A 19,925-nucleotide genomic window follows, 5' to 3' on the forward strand; every position below is an offset into this window, starting at 1 on the left:
TTACTATCCTGCATAATTTTTTATCCTGAAGTTAACGTCTTTTTTCTAAATACTCTGCTTAGTTTTCAATGAACTTTTCTCTAATTCAACCCTACAATTCCCATTCTTTATACCTCTCTTCAGTTAATTCAACCACACTCAGAATTTTACCAATTTTATTTTCTTAATGAAATCAAGGGCCCAGAGGTTTTTGACCTGTTGAAACTGGGACTGGTTACCAAACTAGGCCTCTGCATAACTGTCGCTTTGGGATTTTCCTTCACCATTTCCTGGGGACTCCTTCCACCTCCCCTTGGATTTGAATCTCCTATTTTCCAGTTCCACAGGAAACTGCCCCTTTCTTGGTTCATGTCCTTATTTTGCTGGTACACATTCAGGAGTGGGTTACTCAAAGAAAACTTGTGGGAGATAAAATTGTTTTGAGTCTCCATGACTGAGAATGCCTTTCCATCTATTTCAGTTGATAAAGTCTGGCTAGGTATGAAACTTTGAGTAGGAAATCATCTTCCTTCAGAAGAGTACCACTCCACTATCTTTTGGCTTTCGGATCCCTTCCTGATCCCTGACCCTTTGCATAAAACGTGTTTATTTTCTGTCTTGTTTTTTTCTCTTTCCTAACTGTTCTGAAATTTCGTGAAGATAGGTTTTGCTGTGAATCCACTGTGCTCAGCCCCTGGAAAATCCTTTCCATATGGAAACTCTTGTCTTTCTGTTCTGGGAAAATTGTATTAAATTAATTTTGCCTCTCTATTAAAGACCTAAATATAAGGCCAAATACTACAAAACTCCTAGAGGAAAACACAGGCAGAACGCACTTTGACTTAAATCACAGCAACATCTTGTTTGATCCACTTCCTAGAATAATGACAATAAAGACAAATAAACCAATGGGACACCTAATTAAAATCAAAAGCTTTTGCACAGCAAAAGAAACCAGGAAAAAAAAAAGACAAGCCACAGAATGGGAGAAAATCTTTGCAAATGATGCAACAGACAAGAGCCTAGTATCCAAAATATAAAAACAACTCATACAACTCAATAACATAAAAACAAACAACCCAACTGAAAAATGGGCAGAAGACCTAAATAGACAATTCTCTAAAGATGACACAGGGATGGCCAACGGGCACATGAAAAAATGCTCAACATCACTGATTATTAGAGAAATGCAAATCAAAACTACAATGAGGTACCACCTCACACCAGTCAGAATGGCCATTGTTAACAAGTCAACAAATAATAAATGTTGAAGAGGGTGTGGCAAAAAGGGAATCCTCCTGCACTGTTGATGGGAGAATAAACTGGTACAACCACTATGGAAAACAGTATGGAGGTACCTCACAAAACTAAATATAGAACTACCATATGACCCAGCAATCCCACTCCTGGGTATATATCCAGACAGAACTCTCACTGAAAAAGACACATGCACCCATATGTTCACTGCAGCACTATCTGCAACAGCCAAGACATGGAAACAACCTAAATGTCCATCAACAGATGAATGGATTAAGAAGATGTGGTGCATATACACAATGGAATACTACTCAGCCATAAAAAAGATAAAGTAATGCCATTTGCAGCAACATGGATGGAACTAGAGATTTTCATATTGAGTGAGGTAAGCCAGAAAGAAAAAACAAACACCACATGATATCACTTACTTGTGGAATCTAAAATATGGCACAGATGAGCCTATCAACAAAGCAGAAACAGATCATAGCCAAGGAGAACAGACTTGTGGTCCCCAAGGGGAAGTGGAGAGGGAGAGGGATGGACGAGCAGTGTGGGGTTTTGGAAGCAAACTCTTACTGCAAAGGATGGGCAATGAGGCCCTACTGTACAGCACAGGGAACTGTGTGTGACTGGGTCACACTGCTGTACAAGAGAACTTGAGGAAACACTGCAGATCAACTATACTTCAGTGAGAAAACTTTGCCTATCCATTTTCTATGTCTTCTTTCAACGTGCTTATTATTTTGAAAATGAGTCCTCTAATTCTCTTACATTTTGTCTCATATTTTCAGTCTCTGTCATTTTGCTGTACTTTGAGGGACTGCTTCAATTTCATTTTTTTTAGTGAGCTATCCATCAAGTTCTTTTTTGTTCTTTATATGTTCCCTTCTTACTAGTATCTTGTTCCTACTTCATGAATGTAATAGCTTCTCTATTCCCTATGAAAATACTAGTTTGGGATATTTTGCTTATTTGTTTTTGCTTTTTAATTTCCATTTCCTTTCATAGTCATTGTTTCTTCAAAGTTGCTTTTTTTCCCCTGCATACTAGTTTTAGTCTCTGGTGTTTACATTAGATGTTTTCTTTAAATGCCTGGGGATTCCTAACTATTTGCCCTTATTTAAAAAGCTAATTGGATTATGGCCTTTTGTTCTACATTGTTATAGAAACTGTGGTACCTCTATCTTCAAGTCTTTCCTCTCGAGCTAATTAGATTCCACAGAGGAGACTCTTTCAACTTCTTGCCTGTAAAATACATGCTTTGCTACCCATATTTTGAGAATTACTCAGAAGAAAGCAGCAGACGCCTGCATTTTCTATTTACTTAACCAGTTTCAACTTCAATTTCTTGTCTTGGGGATTACAAAACTATACAGATAGTGCAAACCTCAAAACTACAAGGTCAAAAGGTTTAAATTTCTCACAGGATTACCTGCTGCTCCTTGACCTTCAGATACAGACAAGTTTATTTGCTGCCTCTCCTGGCCAGTGGGCAGAGTTCCTGCCACCTTTCACTAAAGGTTTAATCCTTTAAAGGTTCAACATTATACAGGGATTTCAGTTCCAACTTTCCAAACATACAGAGCTAAAATCTAAGCTCTCTCCCTGTGTGATAATAAAACCCGAGGCTTTAGCAAGGTCCAGTAAACCACACCCCCAAGCCTCTGAAACCACTTTCAAATGCCACTGTATCAGCTCATACACCTACTTCTCTGGCTTTTAATTTACCCTTAGTTTCCAGCATTTAGAGATTTCCCTTTCTTTCAGGTAGCTCTGCTAAGGGCTTAAAATACAATTAAAAAAATATTTTAGCTGTTATATATAGGTATTTGCAGACAAAAGGTTTCTGAATTAGCTCAGTTTGCCTTATGAGCTAGAACCAGACACATCCGTAACTTGTATCAATTAAATGTGCTCAGATAGTTCTTATAAAATTTTTAAAATGTACTATTTTCATTATATAAGACATCAAATGAAATACATACAATATACTCAAAGCATAAGTATACCTAAATACACATAATGTGACTTTCCTATGAAGATTAAAAATTAAATTTCCACATGCAAATCTCTAGAACTCAGTTCAGAGCTGTTTTCAAATTGAATAGCTATAGCTACTAATTTTGGTATAATTTAAGGCAACTCATATACAAAAGTATTTTTATATTAAGTGTCATACTGTTTGTGGGGAAAAAACCTACCTAATAATTTCCTTGCAACAACAAAAGACTCCTGAGTACAATAATATTAAAACGACTCCTTCCCTGAAAGCTGTCATTATGCAACGCAGGGATATACTCCAGAAAAGACTCTTCTTTCTCCTCCATCCTTTGTACCGCGGACTCATCAGTAGCCACTTCTACTCCCTCGTTCTTTCCAACAAGAGCCCACCTCCCAGCATGATACTTGCTTCGCCAGCCTCTCCACAGCTGGGGCATGATCAAATAATCTAATTCTGTCAGAGGCAGCCGCGAGGAGGTCTGCTGGGGGTTTCCTGGGAAAGCTGTCCTTCCCCAGTAAGAGGAAACAGACGATAAATGCTTCCTCTTTCCTGCTTCTGCATGCAGCTGAATGAGGACGTGATGCTTGGCTGCTTAGGGACAAGCCTGTGGCAAAAAGCCAACATGGTCTAGACAGCAACATGGACAGACAGACAAAGCAGCCTTGGTGATGTTACTGAGCTACTGACCACCTGTTTCTGAGCCTGGCTCTTAGGAACTCATATGCTCTGTTACATAGACACCTGTCTGACAGACCTACCACCTCTCATCTCTGATGCTTCTACCTTCTCCATCTCTGACCGCTCCTTCAAAATCTTCGTAGGCTACTGTCTTGTGCCCTCATCTTAAATGCCTGGGGCTAATGGCTGTCTCAAAAAATTTTTTTTTCAATATTCAATACTCTGTCACTAATTCAATCTGTCTCTCCTAGTTCTTTAAATCTCCTCTCAATTATTTCAAACACGTTAGGAATTTTACAATTTCATTTTCTTGATTAAACATGAAGATATGGAACTAGGAAAGGCATCCTACGCACATTTCTATATATTATACAGAAATCATATTTGTCTGCCTCCCTCACTAGACTGCAGGCTCCACAAAAACAAGATTCATATCCTATTTACTTTTGTACCAGACTGAGAACATAGTATGGATGCCTTCGATAAACAAGAGTCGAGCGCAACTCACCTTTGTTTCATGATACTGTTAATGTAATGTTTTTGATGCTTCTTTCTTATGACCCTTAAAACTTTTGCTTAATAACTACCAATTGTTCCAAATAAGTCAGCCTATATCAATAGGAATGATCTGTGCCAACCCCAGTTTTTAAAGAGACCAATGACTCATGAATGTAGGAGTCTATTGTTTTGTGCAAATGAAAGACACACATACACACACACTCATGAGGTGGCAGATACTAAGGATGCCTGTTAAGGCAATTTAAATTTTAATAAATGTAAACACTCCCTAAAAGTCTTGCTGAAACCAATTAGAAAATCAAAACAAAAATGAAAACAGACTATTAATATACCTAGGAATTCTTAATCAGTACTGGTGATTAGAATCTAACATCAACAAAAGTCATATAGTAGAAATTTAATCTAAGCTTCGAACACATGCTTTTAAAAAGGAAAGGAAAAAGTTGTAAACCGTACATGTACATGCATGAGTAGCTTTCTTTTAATCTCAAAAGTCCTTTTTCCAATCAACACAAACCAAACTGATTAATTTAACATGGAAAACTCCCTTCAGCATAAAAGTGTCCACCATAAAAATCAGGCAAAGACTAAACTGCTTGCTAACATGAGGGTTCAGAAAGAATGGTAACCTTATACTACAGCGCACCATTTGGCAGAGCGTTTTAAGCAAAGACGACGCTCCATTAGACATCATGGTTCTCAAAAGACTGTATGTATGTCAGGATATTTAAGAAAAACTACATTAGCGAGTTGCCTTTGGAACGTTTATAAAGTAAATTTTTTTTTTTTTTTTGGTGTGTGCCAATTATCTTTTTTTTAATTAATGTATAGTTGTTCTACGATAAGCAGTTATTATGCTTTTATAATGCTACCCTATAAATGACTTTATTTCCTACGGTGGGATAGACTACAACCAGCATCTGAGTACTGGAAACATTCACATTACTACAGAATCAATGAACTAGAAGAAACATTTTATACAATTTAGTCCACTGTTTTCATTTTTAATACGCTAAAAATGAAGTCAAGAAAAAATCAGGTGCCAAGGAAAAGGCAGAACTAGAATCTAGGTTCTCTTAGTCTCAAATTATCTTCTAAGGTCTATCACTATTTCCTTATTACTTTCATCCTCTATCAATATTTTATAATAACAACGGCAAAGTCAAAAATAATCTTCTTAAACGTTTACAATTATCTGAAGATTACAGAGTTGGTACTAGCATAGAACCATACAGAAAAAAGGAAAACAGACAAAACGACCTCCCATTCTCTATGTATACCAATTTCAAATTATGAATAATACTACACTGAGAAACATTAAACTCAAATAGATGTGAAGCGTAAGAGAATCCAGGGCTAAACTAGTCTATGCTAAACATGAAAACACGATAACTTACGTTATCCATCTGTTTCCAGCACATATCAAGGTACTGCTGAGCTTTCCGCCCCTCCTGAAGATGCTAAAGATCATAAACAAAACAAATTTTAAAATATATTTAAATATTAATTAAAGTCTAAAGTCCCAAAAAGGCTTTTCATGTAATTTTGTTCCAAGATACTAATTACATAACTTTATCAAGACCTAGGAAGAGGTTATTAGTAAAGCAAAACCTCTCTAAAACACTTTTATAGATTAAATACTTTAAACACTACCCTTAAAATAGATTAAAAAAAACTCTCAAAAAATACATGATTATCTTGAAGAGGGGTTGGCAATGCTCTCTATAAAGTGTCAGGTAAATATTTTAGGCTTTGCAAGCCACACGGTCCCTGCTATGAATACCCAATTCTGCTAATGCAATGCGAAAGCAGCCACACACAGTACAGAAGTGAACGAGTGGGTGTCTGTTCCAATAAAACTTTATGGTCACTAAAAGCTGAATTTTGTACCATTTTCACATATCATGAAATAGTCTTTTTTTCCCCATTTTCCTTTCAACTACCTATAAATGTAAAATCCATTTTCAAGTCATGAGAACTAAGGGAAAAAAACAAGCACTAAGCTAGATTTGGCCCACTAGCTGGAGCTGACCAAACATTGGTCTTAAAACCAAAAGGATCACAAATTAGCAAGAGTGTCTTGAGATAATTTTAGCTAGAAGAAATTTAGTTAAGTAGAAAACCAGTTTATGCTGAACATTATTTTAAAAAGTAAAATTAAAAAGCAATTACTTTATTTCTGTGAAAATATTTCATATACAATTATATAAAAACATAAGAATTACCATTTTTCTTTCAGTTTTCAGATCATGAGCATATCTCATTAATTCACCATAAACTCTGTGCGCCATTTCTTCTGCTACTACTTCTCGCTGTCCTGCATAGTCATTTAACTCATTAAGGATGTTAAAAAAGGCTATACACGAAGTAAACCTGACAAAAACATTAAAAATGGTGAAATTTATTTTTATTCTCATTACAAATGTTTTTTGTGAGGTATAGATTAAGCCTGGCACTTGACAAATTTTAACAAACTCAACCTAAATCTCAGCTACTAGCTCTAAATTAACTTTGTATGAAAAGAATCCTGCATTAAGCTCTAGTTGCACATGTCTGTATTCGAGCAGTCTTAATTTAAAAGTAAAGGGATATATGGGGGTCAAAAAATATTAAGATATATGGGGGTCAAAAAATATTAAGAATACTACCTGTGGGCTCTTTTGGCATACTGGAATCTCTTAAGTTGCCAAATGACTGGCCTGAGCTTGGGAATGAACCTGGATTCCTAGGCTTGGTAGCCGAACCTGTTGCAGACATGATGTGCTTGCTCTGGAGGACAGAACCTGCCAGTCATACCACTCAAATGCATCTTGAAGGTGATCTACAGAACAACTGGCTATCAGCTCTGGACACAGCTGCCTGTAAGCCTGCCCACATCCTGAATGGAAGTAAAGTACCACTATGGTTGACACCAAAGAGGGGTAAGAAGGGGCAAAAATAAGGATAAAAATATGTGTGTGGAGGGAAGGAGAGAAAGAGAGAATCGCTGTATTAAAATGTATGGATCTACTTGAATACAGTGATGGCGCACTCTTCCATAAGCTGAAGGAGGAGAGCTCAGCCAGAACTCCATGAACGCTAAACCTGAGGATCCTCTAACAACCGACAGGGAAAACAAATCTGTTTTAAGTCTCATCTCTCTCTGGTACTGCATTTTACAACCATTCACGAATCCCCCTGTTTAAGAATGACAAAAAGCTCATAGGCAATTCCTAACCTTTTATTCAGAGTTCCAAAATTATCATGACAACTTATTCCTTTTCATTACCCCTTTAAACCAACCAGCCAAGCTGTCTTACTACCCGTAAAAAATCAAAGCAAGAATATCAAAAGCTGACAACTACAAAATAAAGCATTGGAAAAAATATCCTTTTCTTCTGGAAAGTACATCATTCAAGTGGAAGCCCCGTCCCCACTACTTAGAGCCCATACTTTATCTATAACATTCCAGAAAACTATCCCCAGTGAAGTATAAGCATCCTAATAAGAATAATAGTTTCCTCTTTTATAAACATAAATTTTTCCTTATAATAAACTTGTAAAAATATTTATAAAAAAACTAACAGCATAATATTTACCAAATAACAAAAATGTAGGTATTCTTTTAATTTTTAATACGTAATAATAAATAGGTATAAAATTTACCGTGGCTCTTCATCTTTGGAGGAACGTTTGGGACAGTACTTCTTAACCAGATTTCTATAGGAAGAAGATTTTTTAAACATTTATTAAAAATACTGTTGTTAAATCTAATATTCTAAAACTTTCCAATTTCACTAAATCATCCTCTTTCTCTTCAGACTGTATAAATCTTTCACCTTTTCCAATTCTACTAAATCAAGAATTTGATATAAAACAAATAAGACAAAAACATGATCAATTACCATTAACATAATATATGCTCATCATTTATATTTTTCTTAAAATACTACTACCTGAAGAAAGAAATGTTATTTCTATGTTTATATGATTGTAATCATAATAATTTGACTGATTATGCTGTCAAACAAAAGAAGAGGAAGAATAAAAGAAACAAAGTACTCAGTATATGAAACTAAGTCACGGCAAAAAGACACATATTTTAAAGAAATATCATCATTTTGTTTTGCAAATCAGAGATTTTAATACTAAGATAAAATGTAAACAGATGCAGACTCAGGATAAAGAACAGCTGGTCAATACCTCCACAACTCTACTTTTATATGAAAATCATTTCATGATCCTTAAACTTCTCTTTTTTTAGAATTACATTCTAATCTGTAACTTTCTTTGCCTGCAGGGATGTCCATTCTTGACAGTCTCGGACTAGAAGGCTATCTCATTTCATCTCTGCTAAATCAGAGGTGGACTAGCAATATGGACCCTGGAGTCAAACTGGACTGCGTAGGTTTTGTGTGGCATTATGTGTAGCTTTAAACAATTTACTCACCCTCTCTGTGCCCAGTTTTCCATAAATGATAATAATAATACCACTACCGTATAGAGTAATAAGAATTAAAGTAGACAGTATTTGCAAAGCATTTGCCAGTGTTTTGTATCATGCTCCTCAAAGTCTAATCCAAGGACCAGTAAAGGTGCACAGATTTTGTTACCTATCCATAACAAGCTAAGTACAGAAGTTACGAGTAATTTCATGTCTGTTGAATCTAACAGTCAAAAAAATAAGGCCTGTATCTCATGTCTCTTTTTATGTCATTTTTTCTAGCATTAAATTTTTACTGTATTTTATAAAAGCACCAGAAGAAACTTTAAAAGAAACTAGTCCATCATCACAAATGGACTAGCTTGTGCACTTACAGTTTAATTATGTCCATAGCTACTGGCAATTATGAGGTAATGGATTAACTTATGACGCTATAACCACAGTCTCCAAACTATAAATGGGTTGTATTCTAGAAATAACTTAGAGTCAGTGAATTCCAACCATGAAACCATGAATTACTTTAAACAAAATCAAGCCAAACTTGGGCAAAGAACATTTCAAAAAAGCGAGTAGTTTCCAATTCTGAACATGTTTTTATATCAGCATTTTAAGCATTGTTTAGAGTTCAAGGCTATAGCAGAGCCTTGTTGTTTATGCCTACTTGTATCACTCACTACCCTTTTTTCTTCTGTAACAGTTTGTGACAGGCACATTTCTGCTCATCAAAAACCGATGTTATTTTACACATTTCCTAGTCCATTTGCAATTGGGCAGGACGATGTGACTAATTCTGTATAATAAGCCACGTTATATTGGATACATAGTGTATATGTATTATACAATAGCTTTGTATAATGTAAGTACCAGGCTGAAGCATTAGAGCGCATGGATAACCTTCTTGGGCTTCTTCGGCTTCTGCTGAAACAGCTGTAGAGGTTTCAGGTTGTGATCAAGACGAAAACAGTATGGACTGCCCTAGAGTTACTCCCCAGCCTTGTGCCTGACTTTGCATGAGCAAGAAAAAAGCTTTTACTCTGCAAAGCCCCTGAGATTTGGGAGTTACTCTGCTAGTATAACCTAGCATATCCTAAACTACAGCTTCTCTACTGTCATGTCTAGGTAGTCATGGTGGGCCAGCCACATAAAACAGCCCAAGTATACTTATTTGATTCAGGCCCATCTTTCAGGCCAAAGTCAATCCAAATTTTTTTTTCTTTTTTTTTTTTTTGGTCTTTTTGCCTTTTCTAGGGCCGCTCCCACGGCATATGGAGGTTCCCAGGCTAGGGGTCTAATGAGAGCTGTAGCTGCTGGCCTATGCCACAGCCACAGCAACTGGGGATCCGAGTCGAGTCTGCAACCTACACCACAGCTCATGGCAATGCTGGATCCTTAACCCACTGAACAAGGCCAGGGAATCGAACCCTCAACCTAACGGTTCCTAGTCAGATTTTAGGACGGGAACGCCAATCCTAAAATTTCTGTTGAAATTCTTGGTAAGAAATGTTTTCTCTCTCTCTCTCTTTTTTTTTTTTTTTTTTTTTTTTGGTCTTTTTAGGGTGCACCCATGGTATATGGAGGTTCCCAGGCTAAGGGTCGAATCAGAGCGGTAACCGCTGGCCTATGCCATAGTCACAGCAACACCAGATCCAAGTCTCAACTACACCAAGCTCACAGCAACACCAGATCCTTAACCCACTGAGCAAGGCCAGGGATTGAACCTGCATCCTCACGGATGCTAGTCAGGTTCATTTCCACTGAGCCACAACAGGAACTCCAAGATATGTTCTCTTGATGCTGAAGTTAAAATAAGACATAATCCTGGAGCCACCATCCGGAAAGAGCCTATTTGGGAATTAAACCAACAGAGAGGAAAGCAAAACCAAGATGAGAAGAAAAATTCTTACTTTTTTGAGTACCTGGATCCCTGAATTTTTCAGTCACAGAAGCCAATAAATTCTTTTCTTTGTTTACACCAATCTCAGTTGGACTTCTGACATTTGAAAGAATTACAACTATTATCACAGAGGTTAACACAAAAGTCTTAACACAGCATAAACAACAGTAATTTGAACCCTAACTCCTGGAAGGAAGAGCACATATATCGCAAGAGGAAAGGGGAAGAAAAAGAAAGTAATGTTACTTTTACCCTTTGAACATGCAGGGTCAATACTCAGCAATTTTTTAAAATTGCTTTTGCCTCTCTTATTTAAAAGTTGCTCATCTATGGGCAACTCTTCCCAAACCCCCATAAGGCCCTCAGAAACCATGTACAAGCCACTGAAGAAAACCCTGCCACTAAAATGACACTGTGGTCCAAAATGTTCTCGTATTCCACCAAATCAAAACTTCTATTCTAGGAAAACATGCTCTGGGAAGACGACACAACAAATTATTAATAGTACTCACTTCTAGGGAAAGGGACTGGGAAGTGACTCAAATTTAAATGTGTTACAATGATCACATATACTGCTTTTGTGATTTTTTTAAAAAATTAATGATAAAAGCATACCAAAAGAATTATTTATCCCTTCAAAGAAGAGGATCTCAGTTGGGCATTCTAAGAAAATAATCCAAAGTCAGCAAAAATTCACAACAAGGTATGAATGGTTATTAATGCCCCACAAATCCTTGCTCTGAATTTTTATTAGGTCAAATAAATCTCAGACTGGCTTGTCTTAAACATTTAAATGTAAAGCACACAGGTTTCTCCTAAAATAAAAATATTTTAGGCAATTCATCTCTCTCAAAAAAAATCTGCCCTTAATGTCAGCTTCCTTAGACTAATATTTTTAAGAAAATTTTCCTCTCTCCTGAGTGCACAGATTCTCCAAGTAACCAGTTATGACAAGAGATTTTATATGTAAGACAAGTTCTGAGTAGCCTGCTGTAAAATCAGGAATTAACTGAAACAGTTTTATACACATGTAATACATACTACAGAAATGACAACACATGTCAAAGATCAGCTGACACTCTGTTTTCACATGGGACCCATGTTTTCTAATTACATTAGAATCACACACAGAGGAATTAACACTGCTCCTTCAGTAGCATGAAGGCTTCTAAATTTAATGAGCTTCTCCAAAAATTATAGTATTCTTTCTCTATATATACTAAGCATATGTGATATTAAATGTACTTAATGTATTACTTAATTTATATTTAAATAGCTGATTCAATCTTTTTATCCATTCTAGTTTTGCCATGTTTACATTAGGTATTTTAGTGAAAATTATAAAATATTCTAAATAAGTTCTCAAAACTTTAATTCTGTTTTATTCAAACTACATTTTACAGTTAAGTGATGAAGTACAAGGTACCTCAAAAAAAATTTAAGGCAAAAAAACCATCTTTATACATTTTCAACCTTTCAACATTTGACAGGCTCTGAGTTCTATTACTGTTTAAAAGGCGATCAATACCATATTTGTTTGTAAAATGGAACACAAATGCTATTTCTTCTGACAGGTTAGTATTAGTATCTGAGACTGACTGGTATCCCTCTTCTTAATTGTCCTCTCTTTATCTAACAGTTAACATGCTTAGGAGTTGCCAGATTAATACAAACAGCCCTATTTGTGGGCCTCAATGAAGTGATCAGAGATAGAAAACTGAATCCAGCTGGGCCAAAGAGTTCTCTTACTGGAATTTTTAAGTGTGTGGACCTGATGCAGCATTGAGGCCAGTATGAGAGCTGAATCTCCAAGACATAAAACTGGCACAGTTGGTGAGCATGTGGAGAAAAAAAGCCAATCTGCACTGAAAGAATGAAGCCAACACACAAAAAGCCCCCTCTCTCCCAAAGAAGGAAGGAAGCAAGCTAAGGAGGGAAGAAGCAAAGATGACAACGTCGGCTCTGGCTATCAGGCTGTGTTTCAGATACTTTTTTTCCCTGTGACCTAGCTGCATCCTAGGCCTTCTGGCAGCCGGACTGTTCACCTCTTCTTGAACTCAGATTTAAAAATCAAATCAATAAAAGATATCAGTAAATAAATGAATAAATTTCTCAATAAACTTATCATTAAACTAGCTCAAACTGGTTTTTCATCACTTAGAGCCACAAGTGTGTTCTCCTATGGTAGAAAAATTAAACGTAAAAGATACCCACATGCCAAAGAATGAAGCTGTAACCCTCTCTTAAATCCGATACAAAGATTAACTCAAAATAGATCAAGATCTAAACATAACAGGTAAAACCATAAAACTCTCAGAATAAGGGGAAAGTTTCATAGCACTGGATTTGGCAATGATTTCTTGGATATGACACCAAAAGTACAGATAACAGAAGAAAAAACAAACATCGAGATTTAAAACCTTTGTGCTTCAGAGTTCTCTGTGGCGCAGCGGGTTAGATCTGGTGTTGTCACTGCCGCAGCCTGGGCCACTGCTATGGCATGGCTTCGATTTACACATGCTGTGGGCGTGGCCAAAAATAATAATAAAATATTTTGTGGTGTTTCTGTTGTGGCTCTGCGGGTTAAGAATCTGACTTACATCCATGAGGATGCGGTTTTGATCCCTGACTTCACTTAATGGGTTCAAGGATCTATGAGCTGTGGTGTAGGTCGCAGGCACGGCTTGGATCCTGAGTTGCTATGGCTGTGTTGTAGGCCGGCAGTTGCAGCTCCGATTCAACCCCTAGCATGGGAACCTCATATGCTGCAGGTGCGGCCCTAAAAAAAAATAAAAAATAAAATAAATGTTTTGTACTTCAAAGGCTACAATTGACAGAGTGAAAAGGCAACTATGGGATGGGAAAAAGGATCTGTAAATCATATATCTATCTTATAAAAGATTACAATCCAGAACATATAGAGAACACTTAAAACTCAATAATAAAGACAAATAATCCAATTAAAAAATGAACACAGAACTTGAATAACATTTCTCCAAAGAGATACGAGTGACCAGCAAGTATACGAAAAAATGCTCAGAGTTCCCTGGTGGCCTACAGGTTAAGAACTTGGTGTTGCCATAGCTATAGCTTAAGTTCAGTCCCTGGCCTGAGAACTTCTGCACGCCAAGGACACAACGGGGGGGTGGGGGGGAGAGGGGGGCCCTCAATGTAACTCTAGGGAAAAATGTAATCATTAGGGAAATGCATATCTAGAGCCACAGTGAGATCTCTCATAACCCATTAGGATGGCTACTATAAAGAAACAGCCAGTGTTGGCAAGGATGTGGAGAAATTGGAATTCTTGTGCGTTGCTGTTAGGAATGTAAAACAGATCAGCCATTGTAGAAAACAGTATGGCAGTCCTCAAAAAATTAAATACAAAATGACCACAAGATTTAGCATTCCTCTTCTACGTATATGCCCAAAGATTGAAAGCAGGGATTCAAACAAGGTTATCTGGACACCATATTCATAGCATCATTATTCACTGTACCCAAAAGGTGGGAAAAACCGAAATGTCCATCAATAGATGAATGGATATACAAAAAGGTGGTATTATCCATACAATGGAATAACCGTCTGACTTAAAAAAGAAGGAAATCTGATACATGCCCCAACATGGATAAACCCTTAAGACATTATAATTAGTGAAATAAGCCAGTCACACACAAAAAATATATATATATTGTACGATTTCACTTATGCAGTAGCTAGAGTTACTGCTTCAATTCATAGAAACAGAAAGGAGAATCACTGGGGCCTGGAGGAAGGGAAAATGGAGAGTTGCTGTTTAATAGGTAGAGGTTCAGTTTTCCAAGATGAGTAGGTTCTAGGGACTGGTCACTGAGAGGTATGAATACACTTTTAACAGACCTGAAATATACACTTAAAAACGATTAAGAGGAAAAAAAAATGATTGAGAGTAAATTTGACACTAAGTACATATTACTACAATGTTTAAAAGCTGAATGTGAAAAAAGGGCTTATGAGAAGTGCTATTAGACAACCTCTGAATACTGTATATGTTTTTTAAAAGGACATGCTTCACTCTCAATTTTTATACCTCTACTGGTGGCAGATAGTAAAATAGATTGATGACAAGAAGAAATAAGACTTAAGTATTTACGCCTGAAATACCCAAGAGAAGAAAACCAAACTTCAGCAAGTGTGAAGGTAAAGTTAGTATCTGTTCTAATTTCTTTAAAATGCCAGTTACTTCTTTTGCTTCATCTTGAGTATGTCAAGGATACTCAGTCCTAAAACTGTTAATGGGGCCATGCTTACATAGGATCAGCTTCATAGTCTACCCAAAGAACTTATGCAACAATTCACTGCTGTTTAAAATGTGATAGGCATAACAACATGGTTTCTAGGCAACTGCAAATCTTTCACAAGAGTATTTTCAGGTATGTTCAAGACCGAAAAGAGAAAATTTATTTGCTCAATTTAGACTGAGAAAGAAGCAGACTGCCACCACAGATTTAAGTATTATATTTCTCAGAGAAATTTTCTTCTGCACATTGATGGTTTCTGTTTTCCTTCTAAATATTAGGTTCTTAAAGGTCAACTATATAACAAAGTACTAGGTTCAAAGAAGCAGCAAAATCTGTCAATTTGCCTATACTTTAAACATCTAGGATGATGAAACAAACATTTTATCTCATTTTAGACATGTTACACAATTCAAATGGCTACAAAGAGATAACTCGGAAATAAAACTATGCAAGGCATCATGAAAGCACAAAGAGGTTAATTAAGTGATCCACATAGTCAGTATCATTAATAATCTTATTTCTTTATAGTTGTTTAAACAAGGTCTTTAAATCCTTTTCATTGGAAATCTCACTATCAAAATGTTTAACACAACTGCTTTGAACTTATTTTCATTCTTAAGAGCTTTATGTTTTATTTGTTAGGTTCTGCTTCATCATTTAATCTAAAAAAACAGAATTGCCATCATGGCGCAGCAGAAATGAATCCAACTAGGAACCATGAGGTTGCGGGTTCGATCCCTGGCCTCGCTCAGTCGGTTAAGGATCTGGCATTGCCATGAGCTGCGGTGTAGGTCACAGACACGGCTCGGATCTGGTGTTACGGCTGTGGCATAGGCTGGCAACTACAGCTCTGATTAAACCCCTAGCCTGGGAGGTTCCATATGCCACAGAACATATGGCCCTAAAAAGGCAAAAAAGACAAAAAAAATCTAAGAAAACATTTTAATATAAAAACCAGGAATAGTCTTTGTGATTCTTGTTAGGTGATAAGCCTGAGTTTCTTGATGAGTAAAGTGGGAGAGTTCGCTGATTGAAACATTCCACAGAAGTTCACTGCTGTATACTTACTACAGGGCCAATACTCTTAAGGTCCTAGAAATGTAACAGTGGCAAAGACCAACAAGTTCTGGTGAAGATTAAATGAGACAGCAGCATATAAAAACTGAAAATGACTCTCAAGTGAACTGCTGTTGCAAATGTAGGTTAGCAGTAAGGTGGATAATTAAGTTGGGGGGCAACTTTTTTGACAGAATAAATTAGACAAAAATCGTGTACTATGGCACACAAAAAGTACAAGGATTGGAGCAGAAAAATGCTGATGGTCAAAAAGGAAAAAAAAAGGAGTTCCCATCGTGGCTCAGTAGTTAACAAATTTGACTAGGTACGATGAGGTTGTGGGTTTGATCCCTGGCCTCGCTCAGTGGGTTGAGGATCCGGCATTGATGCAAGCTGTGGTGTAGGTCACAGAGGTGGCTCGGATCCCGAGTTGCTGTGGCTCTGGTGTAGACCCCTAGCCTTGGAACCTCCATATGCCTCAGGTGCAGCTCTAGAAAACACAAAAGACAAAAAAAAGGGGGGGGGGACTAGAAAACTAAAAGAACAACAACAAAAAAAACTTTAGAAGTTCCCGTTGTGGCGCAGTGGTTAACAAATCTGCCTAGGAACCATGAGGTTGTGGGTTCGGTCCCTGCCCTTGCTCAGTGGGTTAAGGATCCGGCGTTGCTGTGAGCTGTGGTGTAGGTCGCAGATGCGGCTCAGATCCCACATTGCTGTGGCTGTGGCGTTAGGCCAGCAGCAACAGCTCTGATTAGACCCCTTGCCTGGGAATATCTATATGCCGCAGGAGCGGCCCTAGAAAAGGCAAAAAGACCAAAAAAAAAAAACCTTTAAAAAATCTTAAAAAAAACAAAACCAAAAAATACACAGCAAAAATATTCTAACGATAACTGCAAGAAGCCTAAATCAAACATTTAAGGAAAATATAGTTAGCTATATTAAAGTTCTCCAACTGTCATGCTACTGTTTCCTGATAAATCATTAGAAGAAAACAGCTAATAGTTAGGGAGACTATTAAAGGCAAGAATTAGAGAATTTAAGTAACACTATGCTACTCCTAATTCCAATTTATAACAGGTTATGAGAAGAACAAAATAGAAAGTATTTACCTAAATTCTCATAATTAAAGGAATTAACACTTTCAAAAGGAGGTTTAAAAAATATCCAGAAATATTCTTAATGCCTCTTAAGGAAATAAAAATAAACAAGGCTCTCTGAAGGGTTAGTTTTTAATTTTCCTTAATGACAAATACATTTTCTTAAAAGGAAGGACTTCTAAAGTGTGTTAACCTCTTTTTTTAACCTGTCCTTATCTTTATGGAAAAAGATACAACTAGACCTCAATTTATGAAGTACATGATTTAATTTATATTTAACTGAATTTCTATAATTGTTATAATCAGATGTGTTGGTTGGAAGGAGTATGTTATGTAGTTTTCAGATAATTTATTATTGGCTATAGTAAAATACCTTAGAAACCCAAAGATGTCTCAACGGTACTTAAGTACTGGTGACAGAAAAAAAACTTCTTCCATAGAGAATTAGTCATTCTCCCATGCTGAGAGGTAGAACCATGTGCTCAGATTCTGCAGCCAGATTTGAATCCAGCTAGCTCTTTCTTCACCTCTCTGTAACTCCATCTCCCAATATGTAATATAATACCAAGATCTCATTGGGTTTTTATGAATAGGAGATGTATTAGTATGTGCAAAAGCACTCAGGATAGTGCCAGCACATTAAATGCTACATCAGTATTAAATAAATACCCAGAAAAGTGCTTCCTCTGTACAAGGACTGTTCTAAAAGTTAGGAATACACACTGCACAGAACAAACAAAAATCTCTTCCCTGTGTGGACTTCACATTTTATAGGGAGATCATGTTCTAGAATCAAGACGTAAAAATTATTTAGCCAATAAGTCATCTGGATATAGACAGCTAGGTACATACCAGGCAGACTCAAGAACTACAGGGGACTCACAATAACGAAAGAGTTTCCAAAGGATCCAATTCAAAGAAAGTTAATCTAAGGAGTTCCTGTTGTGGCTCAGTGGTTAACGAATCTGACTAGGAACCATGAGGTTTCGGGTTTGATCCCTGGCCTCAATCAGGGGGTTAAGGATCCGGTGTTGCCGTGAGCTGTGGTGTAGGTCGCAGATGCAGCTCCGATCTGGTGTTTCTGTGGCTCTGGCGTAGGCCAGTGGCTACAGCCCCTATTAGACCCCTAACATGGGAACCTCTATGTGCTGTGGGTGTGGCCCTAAAAAAGACAAAAAGACAAGAAAAAAAAAGAAAGTTAATCTAAACCCCAAGATTTAGGGAACAGTTCCTCCTGCCTATAATCTAAATGAGATTATTAGGGTTTACTACATTAAGCAGTTGATCAAAACTCAAGGGCGGCCCAAGAGTCAAGAGCAAAACAATAACCAACCAAAGAATAAAAGTAATCTCCACTTTCCACAAGTCAGTACAAAGACAGGCTCCCTAGGTTCTTCTGAGACTAAACAGGGGCAGAAAAACAGAAAATTCTGATACAGAGGCATGAGCAAATAAAGATTAAACAGAAAATACAAAATGGTTTCATTTCCATTATCCTGTATCTAAACATATCCTAAATATTCGGGGAGCTCTTAGAAGAACCACCTCCTCACACTGATACATACATGACATAAACTCTAGCATGGAGAGAAAGCAGTATATGGTCAAAGGTTCATCATATGGTTAGAGATCCTAATTTCTAAACTAAACTGAAACACAGACCATTCAGTTATTTATGCATTCAATTTATACTCACTTAGTTCAAGAGGAACCAGCTATGTTGCCAGGGTTGGCAAGGATACAGAAATAAAAATAAGATCAAAGAAATTTGGAGAGATTTCTGTTCTAGTTAAGGTAAGAATAGTTTTTAGGCTTTCTGTCATTCACTCTATTTCTCTTGCAGTACCACACAGTCACATCTGAGCCAAAAAGGAATGATCTGGGGTGGAAGTAGGGGAACATAATTTTAGATAGCAATTTCTATGATAGAACTTAATGCTCTGATTATTTCTGCTACAGGGAAAAAAAAAGATACAAGCTATCATCTATAGACAGCTTCTTTTTTTTAACTGAAGAAAATTTAATTTCTGCCATACAAATACAATAGTATAAATGTATTAGCTTTTTATGTCCACGAACAAAAAAATGTTCTACCAAGTGATTCAAAGTCATCACTTATTATCCATCAAAATGGACATGGTTCAATTGTTTATAACTGTCTCCAAACATGATTCGATGCCTTATTTTCTATTTATTCTCATCCTCAAACTATTACCAAAAATGAGTATTAATATTAAACTTAAACATTAATATTAAAGTTAAACCAAAGCCATCAAAACAGAAAAAAGGACAGAGAAGAAAATAAACTAGGACTGCCAAAGTTATTGCAAATTAAGTCTGTGCAAATACAAATTTATAAAAATATATTTACAAAAAATATACCACAAATTTAATCCTACAATATATCTGCAATTTAAATGTTTAACATTCTGAATATAGTTACTATAGAAGAAAAAAAAGCTGCTCCACTATGAAAAAACATTGTCCACTTCAGTAGCAAAAACAAGAGGGAGTTAACCAAAAGAATTTTTTCCATTAAAGAAGAGGGAATAAACAATGCACACCGCTTCCCTTTGGACAAAACAGGTACTATAAAGAGCAGCTGATATTTCAATCATTTACTAAGTATCCATCCAAAGCAGCAACTCGGTGTAGAGGAAGGGAAGAGAGCTGGTGGTTTTCAAGTTACACTTGCCTCCTCCCAACTCTTTCCTTCTAGAGTCCGTAACACCTTCCAAAAATC

At 36.7% G+C, this 19,925-nt stretch overlaps 1 protein-coding gene across 4 annotated transcripts in view; it reads right to left on the bottom strand.

Moving 5' to 3' along the window:
* The window catches only part of FNBP1L (formin binding protein 1 like), a 104,584-nt gene that overhangs the window by 32,787 nt on the left and 51,872 nt on the right, over positions 1 to 19,925 (bottom strand). For all 4 annotated transcript variants that reach the window (XM_001928546.6, XM_005663661.3, XM_005663662.3 and 1 more), the window contains exons 3-5: positions 8,081 to 8,134; positions 6,661 to 6,808; positions 5,833 to 5,895 (exon numbers count right to left, since the gene is read on the bottom strand). In XM_001928546.6, the coding sequence (XP_001928581.3) occupies positions 5,833 to 5,895; positions 6,661 to 6,808; positions 8,081 to 8,134 (265 nt within the window). The remainder of the gene's footprint in view (positions 1 to 5,832; positions 5,896 to 6,660; positions 6,809 to 8,080; positions 8,135 to 19,925) is intronic.

The sequence above is a fragment of the Sus scrofa genome, chromosome 4 (genome assembly GCF_000003025.6).
Source record: "Sus scrofa isolate TJ Tabasco breed Duroc chromosome 4, Sscrofa11.1, whole genome shotgun sequence".
Lineage (NCBI taxonomy): Eukaryota > Metazoa > Chordata > Mammalia > Artiodactyla > Suidae > Sus > Sus scrofa.